General features: G+C 37.9%; 1 protein-coding gene across 5 annotated transcripts in view; it reads right to left on the bottom strand.

The window, feature by feature from the left end:
* LOC126720895 (uncharacterized) overlaps positions 1–12,013 on the bottom strand; it is an 80,245-nt gene that overhangs the window by 39,759 nt on the left and 28,473 nt on the right. For all 5 annotated transcript variants that reach the window (XM_050423745.1, XM_050423746.1, XM_050423744.1 and 2 more), the window contains exon 6: positions 5,056–5,367. In XM_050423745.1, coding sequence (XP_050279702.1) covers positions 5,056–5,367 — 312 coding nt within the window. The remainder of the gene's footprint in view (positions 1–5,055; positions 5,368–12,013) is intronic.

A 12,013-nucleotide genomic window follows, 5' to 3' on the forward strand; every position in this document is an offset into this window, starting at 1 on the left:
TCTGGGGAAACCAACTACTTGAAAAGGCAATACAAGTTTTGGACAGAACCAAGGCCTTGTATGGTCCTCGGACCCAAGCCTCTGGGGAAACCAACTACTTGAAAAGGCAATACAAGTTTTGGACAGAACCAAGGCCTTGTATGGTCCTCAGACCCAAGCCTCTGGGGAAACCAACTACTTGAAAAGGCAATACAAGTTTTGGACAGAACCAAGGCTTTGTATGGTCCTCGGACCCAAGCCTCTGGGGAAACCAACTACTTGAAAAGGCAATACAAGTTTTGGACAGAACCAAGGCTTTGTATGGTCCTCGGACCCAAGCCTCTGGAGAAACCAACTACTTGAAAAGGCAATACAAGTTTTGGACAGAACCAAGGCCTTGTATGGTCCTCGGACCCAAGCCTCTGGGGAAACCAACTACTTGAAAAGGCAATACAAGTTTTGGACAGAACCAAGGCCTTGTATGGTCCTCGGACCCAAGCCTCTGGGGAAACCAACTACTTGAAAAGGCAATACAAGTTTTGGACAGAACCAAGGCCTTGTATGGTCCTCGGACCCAAGCCTCTGGGGAAACCGACTACTTGAAAAGGCAATACAAGTTTTGGATAGAACCAAGGCCTTGTATGGTCCTCGGACCCAAGCCTCTGGGGAAACCAACTACTAATCAGGGAAAACTGTGTTACATGGACTTCCTAGTTTGCCCTCGGATCCTCAAAGCTAAAGGGACCAGTATAGAATGGAGTAACGTGTTTCCAAAAGCATACTTGGAGCCATGCAATGCTCGGTCGCTCCCTCAGATGAATTATTTACAACTTGTCGTCCTCGGACAATATTCCCGCTCTTATTACAGGACGTTCAACCGTCATCTCGGTTAGTTTCCAAAGTTTAACTTACTATGAGTCATTATTATGCCTGATAGTGTCGGTAGATTAGAATTAGTTGGATTGTGTTTCAAGAGTTCTTGCTTTAAATACCACCGAGGAGGAACACACACATAGGACACACCCACTCACAAAGTAGCGTTATCAAAGGAACAGCATTCAAAACAAGTAAAGAAGTCTCCATTTTTTACTAAAGCAAAGAAACAGTACAGCGTACAATGAAAAGCTAGAATCAGTTTGTGTCAAAGCTCACTGCATAACCAAAAAGAAAGGAAGATGCAAGAGAATAAAGTAAAGCCGAGGAAGTAGATCAGAGGAGAGGTTGGCTACAGTTCCAAGATCTTGTTCTCCCTCAGTGCTTTCACTTGCCCACAACTCAAACAGCAAAAGAGACCCAACTTAAGCCTGACACCACTGAAGGAAAGGTGCAGGGAGTTGGAGGTTGAGGGGCTTTCTCTAAATATTCGCCCGCCACAAGGCAGAGGCGATGAGGGCGGAGAATCTTTCTTCTGACACACCAAAGTTCTGGTATGAACAGAACCTGCTTCGGATTTTGACTAAAAGAGGGAGAGACATCCTTTCCCCTCTGTTGAAATGGAGTACTCTCTTGAACTTATGCTTCCTGTGCCCATACCTCACCATTTTTAGCCTCATAAGTGCACGGCGCTTTCGTGGCGGAGAGATTTCCTTCTTCCCAACCCTCGCCTCAGACATATTGTGCTAAGGGAAGACAGCACTGAGTATAGGAGCTGAGATTTGGGAGAAAACTTAAGGATAGGTGCGAGGATGAAGTAATTTTCTCTCCTATTTATTTAAAGAGATAAAGAGGTGGCATTTAATTCACGCAGCGTCCCAAGAAACGCTACAGACAAGATGGCGTAGGCTCAATCTCCAACGCCACCTGCAACCAGGGAATTAAAGGAGTCTCTGGAAGGTGCACCTCGAAGATTGGGACATCAAGAAGTACTACGTAACCAAAAACTACATAAATACCCTTTAAGTTGTGGGCCAAGTGAGTTCGTGGCCCAGGCCTGTTCTGTACGGGGGCCCAGGGGCAATGGCCCACACCTAGGAATAACTGTTGCCGAGGACAACTTCCTGCTCGGCACCTCGTGAAATACCTGGGGAAAGGGAGAAACTGAACCCAGAGGGTCTTGGACAGAACCTAGGCATCGTATGGTCCTCGGACCCAAGCCTATGGGGAAACCAAGTACTGAGAAAACCTAAGGTTTGCATGGTCCTCGGACTCAAGCCCATGGGGAAACCAAGTACTGGGAAAGTCTAAATTTAAGACAGAACCCAGGTATTACGAAGTCCTCGGACCCAGGCCTTATGGGAAACCGATTATTTGAATGGGGAAGGTTCTCGGCTCAAATACTGTAAAAGGTTAAAGTCAGTGTGATTAAAAGATGGCGAAACGGCCCAACTTTCATTAACCTAAGGAAACTGTCCATTTGGCGAGTGAAATGTCCACGGATAGTTATTTCCTACACTGTATCAAGCACTTAGTCTTCATCTTGGCAAATTTTAAGGTGCGCTTCGCCCCTCGCTGGTCGGCATTGCTATGTTAAATAATTTTATTAAAGTGATGATGACACCTTCTTTTTTTATCAGCAAACATTTTAGTCTTAGTTATTATTGATTCAAATACTATATTACGGTGCCGAGCAGCGTTGGGAAGCTTGTAAAAGCATAAAAACATAACATACGAAATAAATGAATATCAACTTTTATTAATATGAAAAATTATTACAACGTACAAGGAAGGGCTTAAACAAGCCTATACAAAAAATGAGCTGCTAAAGCAGTAATAACATCCGTAATACAGATAAGTAAACAGTCAGGTGTCTTCTGAAATCGCCTTCAAAATCTCTCTGAAATCTCTGCCTCAGTACTGCTCATATCAGGATAAGAACCTTTTATAGAGAAGATGGAGAAGGAAGAAGAATTGGAACACATGGAAGCACTTCAGCAAACTCTTGTCGCTGAAGAAAGCAAGGGAAAAAGAAGATGGAGGACATGAGTAGGAAGGAGGAGAAGAAGAGGGAAGCAATGAAAAGAAAGTAAAAGGAGCAAAAGAGGGAAAAGGAGAGCCATATTAGGTATGCTCATGAAAGAGCGGATGGAGATGACAAGGGAGGTTTTCGACTCAGTCACACCGGAAGTGGGGTGTGACGAGTCCCTGCTTCGGATTTTGACTAAAAGAGGGGGGAGGCACATCTTGAGTCTCCGCCATCCTTGCCCCGACCGAGCCATCTCAAGTTTTGTTAGGGCATGGCGTTTCTGGAAAAGGAAGGATTCATTCATGGCCGACTACTATGGTGGATGTATTATTGGATAAGGAATAACCAGACGGAAGAAGTGAACTATGAGAAGGGCCTAAGGGATTCAGATATGAAAGAATCACCTCTGGTCTTCTCTCTTTATATAAGGGAGTAAGACAAGGGCACGTAACACGTTCTGATCCCCAAGGAAATCTGCGAATAAATGTGCATCCGTTTCGTTCCCCCACGCTATCAGTAACCGTTAGATTTGGGAGGTCTCGTAAAAGGAAGATATTAAAGGCGTGCTACGGATAACCAAACGGTATAAGCGCATCACGCGTAAACCGAGGGAAACATCTTGTAGACCGGCGCATTCCTCGGGGAGGTGAAGAGTCGCCAACGTTGATCAAGGGCCGAATTAAATGAGTAGTAATGAAGACTCGGAGTTACCAAAACCCCCCTTTCCAACCAAGAGGTAGGACAGCAGGGTTTTGAGGGGCTATTGTGGGGCCCAACAATATGTGGGCTAGGCCCATTTGTTCATGGGAAGCTTTAAGGCCCAATCCGAAGAAGATGTTAGCCCAAGCTCATTAGTGTAAAGCACACATGGGCCCAAAGAGGCAGCCGAGGACGGTGCAGCCCTCGGTTTGGTCCAAAGCTCCATCAGGAAAAAGGGCAAAAGCGGCATAGGGGCAATCTTAAAAAGAAAATCTGAAATATCTAGGAAAGGCTGACCCTACTGTCCTTCTCAGACTGATCTTTGCACCTAACAAAGCCGTGTTCTTTGGCTTTATCAGCCACTCCCAACGACTTAGGTCTGGGACAGATGGGACAAGTATCAGTCTTGGAAAGGTCGACCCTACACGTGGACGAGGGAAATTGAACGCATGCTAGTATAAAAGGAAAAATATGTAACCTAAACAGGTGGCCGGAGTCCCAAAAGGAGAGGGAGGGGTTCCAAAGGTGAATACACCTGAACCATGTATGAACAGCTTAACAAAACCACTGCCGGGTAAACATGACTTAGCCTTTAGATCCCACTCTCTACAAATGATATTGTATGGGCCCATTCACGTCCTGACCCAACTACAATTTCGGTTAGTTCGGGACTATGACCCTACAAATACTTATTAAATTAAATATAAATTATAAATAAGTATATATTTTTGTCAAATATTTATGGAAGACATGATTTTTTTTTTTTTTGATAAGTAATAAAGATATATATTAAAAAAAACTACCTCATGCGGAAAACCACAAGGCAGAGGGAAAAAGTACAGAAAAAGATGATAAAAAACAGAAAGAAAAGATACTAATTACAAACAAGGGAGCATAGGAACATAGGGACAGAATCACTAGAGGTGAGTCCCCAAGCCCTAGATCAATCAAAAAGGGAGCCACAGAAAGAATCCAATAACTGATCATCGGAGCTATCCATGTCCTCAAACGTCCTCCAATTTCGCTCCCTCCACAAACATCACATTAAGTATAGCGGAGCTAAATTCCAAATACTAGATGAATGCTTCCCAAGCCAATCCCACCAACCAAAGAGAGTATCCACAACTGATCTTGGCAAGACCCAAGAAATCCCAAAAGAGTATCCACATGATTTCCAACTTGACTTTAGTTGTTTTGTGCTTGTGTGTACGTCCAGGTGTGAAAGTGTGTGTAATTACTAATTAACACTCCCCCGTTAATTAATGTCTTCTATTTATATAAGTTTTTCATTGTCAATTAGAATCCAACCATTAACTTAACTAAATCAAATAAAAAAGATTTTCTTAATAATAAATTTTTTAAAATATTGTGAGTTTGATATATATGTCGAATAGATAGAAGACCGATCGAACAAGACCACTTATTTTCGAATGTTGTGTGTGCATAATTTTGAGAGACAAAAGAGAGATAGCTACCTCTTTCCTTGGACAGCTTTTCTTCCAATATTTCCCAACAAATTTTGGCCGTTCTGTGATCAGTGGAGTCAAAATCAATGGAAACAAATTCACCCCCAGCAACGTAGTAATCACTCCCATTGGAGAATTTCGAGGAAGATTCCGTAATCAAATATAAAGCCATGGCATTCTTCTTGCTCCAAGCATTAAACGCAATTTCGTCTTCGGGCGCAGGAGGCTCAGTGGTTGCTTCAACAATGTCCCAAAGATCTATAGTCATCAAATATGTTTTCATTCGAACGCTCCAAGCCTCACGAGTTTCATTCCCATAAACTGAAAATACAACAAATAAGTATTTCATTCTCACATACCAAACTGGTTATGAGAAGATGCCTAAAATACCATAATGATATTATACCGAAGTTTAATTTAATTGAAAAATCTATTGTACTGCACCATTATAGCTTGCTCTAGGTTATCCTTATATTTCATACAAATAATATTTTAAATATGATTTAGCAGCGAGAGACTTTAAGGCATTTCCCTCACCTGATTAAAATGAACTTGTAATTTGGAAGATTTAAAAGAAAAAAACAAACTGAAAATGGATGGAGAGGAAGCTCACAACCAACACCATAGTCCAACTTGCAATCAAAAACTAAAACGATAATTGAGAGTTCTAGGAGATCAAAAAGGAGTTGTCAAGATAGTGTTTTGGGATTTAGAAACAGAAGATAAGAAGAAATTAGAAATGGAGCAATAAAAAAGCACAAAGAAAAAAGGAGTGGGGAGCTGGGGCTGTTGGAGAAGTGATGGGGAAATTGTAAAGTTTTAGATTGACAAATTCCATAACAGTAATAATTATATATTAAGTTTGTAATGTTTTATTCAATGCTCAATATTAAAGTGTAAAAATGCAGCTCAAAGAAGACGTTCTGTCAAGATTTTGACTGCCATTCGATTGACTTTCTATAAGTTCACCTGCTTCGTGTAGTGCCTTGAACTTGCAACTTTTCTTAATATAATAGATTTCCTTATTTGGGGTGCGTCTCCACTGCTTTTTCACTTTGTTACCAAATCTACTTATCATCTATTATTTCTTCCCTTCCTATATAGATTTGGTATTTGTTGTGCTTGTGCTTGTGATTAAATTGTTAAACTTGTGTTCACATAATTGGCACAATAGGTAAATAGGTATCATACATATGATCAGTTAGGGATTGATTTCCTGAGTTTGATCATTGACCCTTATGATCTTAGACAAGTACAAATCTAGGCTATGAGTGCTTAGGTTATGGACACATTTGTGCTGAATGTCCTAATTATAATAGGTCCAAGTTTAAAATGACAAAGGTACTCTTGAATAAAGGTCTAAAAATTGTTGTGAAGGGAAAGAAAAATTTATATATAGCTTACTCTACCTCTACCTCAATATGTATTAAGGATGAGTCTTGTTAGGGTCATATTTTCTATGCAATTGACTAAACCTTTAATAAAACACATTTTACTTGTAATTGGTAGATCTAAATTGGGTTTAATGTATCAAGAAGTATGTTGTTTATGCATATCAAGTGGTTTTATTAAAGAAATGAAGGATAATCTAAGAAACAAGTGAAGAAAAGCTGATTCATTAAGTCTTGACACAAGCTTGTTAGATGCTACTATCGAGGATTAACGGAGAAGCCCAACACAAGCTCGATCTATCGAAAATTATGATTTTAAAATTTCCAAATCTGAAATTTGGCCTATGATGACTTGTTTAATTTGGGTTTCTTTTCTCACAATCCTAGTCATATAAAAGGCTTATTTTAAGAGTCATCATACACTGAAATAGAGACATAAGAGCATATATTCTCTGTGTGAAACAGTTGTGTTTGTACGTCATAAGGTTTTGTAACCAAGTACTTCTTAATCATCATTGTCGATGAAGTGAAGAACTTTGCAGCCAACAACAACCATTCAAGTTGCTGGAGTTTGTCACGTACTAAGATCTCTGCAAAGGAGTTAGTCACAAATCGGAGATTTGTGCAACAAAAAAAATAAGGTTGCTACAAGATCAAATCCAATTGGGTATTGGAGTACTGTAGGTTGGTATATTGAGATAAACCAAGGTAGTGGTAAGATTCCTTATACTTGTAACCGCTTGATTATTGATTAGTGGATTTTTAGAACTGGTGACCTTCAATTCACCCAATGGGGTTTTTGCCTTGCGAGAAAGGCTTTCCCCATTTGTCAACAAATCACTATGTCAATTTAATTTCCACTGCATTTAGTTTATTTGGTGACTTGTTAATGCCTCCACGATTTGCATGTAATTTGACCCAACTAATCAACTTGTATAATTGAATTAATTAATCAGGGTCGATCTATCTTCTTAAACCAACAAGTGGTATCAAAGCGGGCACATTCTAATTAGGTTTTAATCTTTGTTGTGTGATCCATTAACCCCTGTTGTTATGGATCGTGGACAATCTCTAATTATACCTTATTTATTTGATGACTAACCATGCATGCTAGAAGCTATGCATGAGAGCTTTTTTGCAGTCTTTAGATGAAAAAGTGTGGATGGCTTGGATGGACCAAACCTACTGATCCACCCGCATCTTGGGATGATGACATAATCAAAGCTACAAACTTCAACAATAGGGCATTGAATGCCTTGTTTAGTGCTGTGACTAACAAGGAGTTTAAGAAGATCTCATCCACTAAGAGTGCAAATGAAGCATGGACAATCCTTCAAAACACATATTAAGGTACCAAGGCTGTAAAAGATTCCAAGCTTCAAAGGCTTACCACAAGTTTTGAAGAAATACGAATGGATAATGATGAGGTGTTTGATGATTTCTATGCCAAGTTCAAGTAACCAAAATACCCTCGAAACGTTAAAATGACCAAAATACACTCAAAATCTTAACATGACCAAAGTACCCCCAAACCCCAAAAAATGACCAAAATACCTCTGAAACCTAAAAATTACCAAAAGACACTCAAAACCTAAAAAATTACCAAAATACCCCCAAAACCTAAAAAATGACTAAAATATCTTCGAAACCTAGAAAATGACTAAAATACCCCCGAAACCTAAAAAATTACAAAAATACCTTGACACCTAAAAAATGATCAAAATAACCCCAAAACCTAAAAAAATGACCGAAATACCCTTGAATCTAAAAATTACCAAAATACACCCTAAACCTAAAAAATTACCAAAATACCGTCTAAACCTAAAAAATGATCAAAATACCTCCGAAACCTATAAAATGACTGAAATAGTCCCGAAACCTAAAAGATTAGCAAAATACCCTGAAATCAAAAAAAAATGATCAAAATACCCCAAAACCTAAAAAATTACAAAAATAACCCCAAAACCTAAAAAAAAATGATAGATAAAAACTCCTGAAACCTAAATTATGACCAAAATAGACCTAAACATGTAAGATGACCAAAATACACCTGAAACATCTAAAATTACCAAAATAGAGGTTTGGGGTATTTTGGATATTTCAAGCATATTTTTGACAAATTAAAGGTTCTAAGGGTATTTTACTCATTTTGTAGGTTTCGAGGGGATTTCGGTAATTTTTTAGGTTTCGAGGGAATTTCGGTAATTTTTTTGGTTTCGGGGTTATTTTGATCATTTTTTAGATTCTAAGGGTATTTCAATCATTTTTTAGGTTACGAGGGCATTTCTGTCATCTTTTAGGTTTTAGGGGTATTTCAAAAAAATTTAGATTTTTTGGTTATTTTAGTAAATTTCTATGTTTCAAAAGTATTTTGGTAATTTTTAGGTTTTGGGGTATTTCGGTAATCTTTTAGGCTTTGGGAGTATTTTGGTCGTTTTGTGGGTTTGTGGGGGGGGGGGGGGGGGGGCGTTTGGTAATTTTTTGGGTTTTAGGGGTATTTCGATAATTTTTAGGTTTCGGGATATTTTGGTCATTTTTTGGATTATTTTGGTCATTTTTTGGATTTTGGGGGTATTTTCGTCATTTTTGGGTTTTGGGGGGTATTTTCGTCATTTTTTTAGGTTTTGGGGATATTTTGGTTATTTTTTGCGTTTGGGGGGGTATTTTGGTCATTTTTAGGTTTCAAGGGTATTTTTGTCATTTTTTAGATTTTGGGGATATTTTTGACATTTTAGAGGTTTTGGGGGGTATTTTACTCATTTTAGAGATTTTGGAGGTATTTTTTTCATTTAGTAGTTTTTAAGCATATTTGGTGATTTTAGAGATATTGGAAGTATTTCGGTCATTTTAGATGTTTCATGGGTATTTTGCTCATTTAGGAGATTTTGGAGATATTTTGGTCATTTTAGTGGTTTTTGAGCATATTTGGTAATTTTAGAGATATCGGGGTTATTTTGGTTATTTTAGAGGTTTCATGGATATTTTGCTCATTTTAGAGATTTTGGCAAGGGTATATTTATAATTTTGGATGTCCAAGGGTATATTGGTAATTTTGGAAGTGTAGAGGTATTTTCGTCATTTTAGGTATTTAAGGGTATTTTGGTAATTTTGGAGGTCAAGAGGGTATTCAAGTAGTTTTAGAGGTATTTGAATCATATTGGGTTAAATGGGTGGGTTACTAATTAAATGGGTTAGGTTGGTAATGAATAATTAATTTATATATAAATGGTTCATAAATGGATAAATGGGTAATTATACACCCGACCTATTTATGACTTAACTTATTTATGACCCAACTCACCCATTTGCCACCCCTAACTATGAGTAATCTGAATAGCAATTTGATCGTCATAGTAGATTAAAGTGGTAGTAGAGCAGCCAATTCCAAAAGCTTATAGTAAACAACGCATCCACAGAAACATTGTGGTGTTTGCAAGAGTGTAATACTCAGCCTCAATACTAGTCACCACACACTTCATTGATGGGGATTGGACTTACCAAAAGAAAATCTTGAACTTTTGCCCTATAGCTAATCACAAAGGGGACACCATAGATAGAGCGATTGAGTCATGTTTGTTGAAGTGGGGTATAGACTGGTTGTTTACAATCACCGTGGACAATGCTAGTTCTAATGAGGTGGCAATTGATTATGTGAAGAAGAAAATAAAAGAAAGAGATAGTAGCATATTGGGTGATGAGTTCATGCATATGCGTTGTTGTGCGCATATCTTGAATTTGATTGTACAAAGTGAGTTGAAGTTCATTCATGAATCAATTGCCAAAGTTCGGAATGCGGTGCAATATGTGAGAGCCTCTCTCGCAAGGTTTGAGAAATTTCAAGAATGTGTTGAAAATGAGAAAATCAAAGCCAAATGTTTATTGTCCCTTGATGTGCCAACAAGGTGGAATTCCACTTATCTTATGTTAGATTGTGTTTAGAAATTTGTGAAAGCATTTGATAGGTTAGAAGAGGAGGATGGATATTACAAACTTTATTTTTGTGAAGCGGATGGGAATGGGAAAAAGCCCATTGGTCCTCCTAACTATCTTGATTGGGAAAACATCAAGACCTTTGTAAAATTTCTAGGCATATTTTATGAGGCGACACTCATATTTTCTGGGTCTTTGTTTTTCACTTCTAATGTATACTTCCATGAGCTAATTAGCATTGAAGATCAATTGCAACAATTGTGTAATGTTGATAGGGATCCACTTTTGAAGAGTTGGCGGTAGAGATAAAAAAAAAAAAATATATATATATATATATATATATATGATAAGTATTAGGGAAGTATGGATAATATCAATTTGATGCTTTTTGTTGTTGTTGTTCTTGACCCAAGGTATAGATTGAAGTATGTAAAGTTTTGATTTAGGGAGTGGTGTGGAAAGGATAAGGGGGATGCGATGAGCTCTAAGGTTCGGGATGCATTGAAGAGGTTGTATGTGAAGAGAGTGGGTCAAAATGGAGCTTTGAGTTCTACTGGTAGTGGTGCTTCATTGTCTAGGGACTCCAGGCCAAGTGTTGGCAATGCTTCATTGTCTGATCACATTAAAAGTTATAATAATAAGTTTAAGCAACAATTGACGGACGAGAACAGTGTGGAAAGCAAATCTGAGTTGGATAGGTATTTGTTGGAATCTTCTAAGGACCCTGATGTGGAAGATTTTGACATCTTGGTGTGGAGGAAAATGAATTCTTCTAGATATCAAGTCCTTTACCAAATTGCTCAGGATGTGTTGGCTATTCCTGTCTCTACAGTTACATCTGAGTCTGCTTTAAGTACCGGGAGGGGGGGTTGTGTTTTGGATTCGTTTCATAGTTCACTATCTCCTAATACAGTTGAAGCCCTTATTTGTACCCAAAATTGGTTGATGGTTGAAGGATGCAAAAAATAAAAAATAAAAAAAGACCAATAAAGCTTCAAGAGTGCATGGATAATGTGGAGGATATGGATGGTTTTGAGATTGACACTGGTAAATATATGTTCATTTTGTTTGTTGTGTATATCAATTGTTTATTTATTTGCTTAATGCTTACGAATCATTTTATTTTGAATGGGATTGTAGAAATTGCATCGGCTTGCCCAATGCCTATGGAGGAGGATCCAAGCACCGTTGTGTTGGATGATGATGAGTGATGTGCTACTCTTTACTTGGAATTAGTTAGTAGTTAGTATTATATAAGTATACTTGCTATTCTCATTCGTTTGTGTTAATTATAAATATTCTATTGTTCATAAATGTTTGATTGTTATTAACACATATTTATTTTGTTTTGTTTAGTATTTTGTAGGAGTTCTAGAATGATACATAGTACAAAAACTTATTGGACAAAGGACTTACAAGAATTAGCATTCTTTTGCCTATATGCTAATTATATCTGTACATGTTATTGGTAGTGGACTTTTCACTAATGATAGTCATTTAGGTATTCATGGGTGAGATTATTATTGGGGATACAAGCAATTAGCATTCTTTTGCCTAAATATTAATTTAATTTGTATATCTTTCTTTTAGCATTTGTGGACGATGACAAATGATTCTGTAATAAGTTATTAAGTAAATACATTAAC

This window comes from Quercus robur, chromosome 4 (genome assembly GCF_932294415.1).
Source record: "Quercus robur chromosome 4, dhQueRobu3.1, whole genome shotgun sequence".
Taxonomy (NCBI): Eukaryota; Viridiplantae; Streptophyta; class Magnoliopsida; order Fagales; family Fagaceae; genus Quercus; species Quercus robur.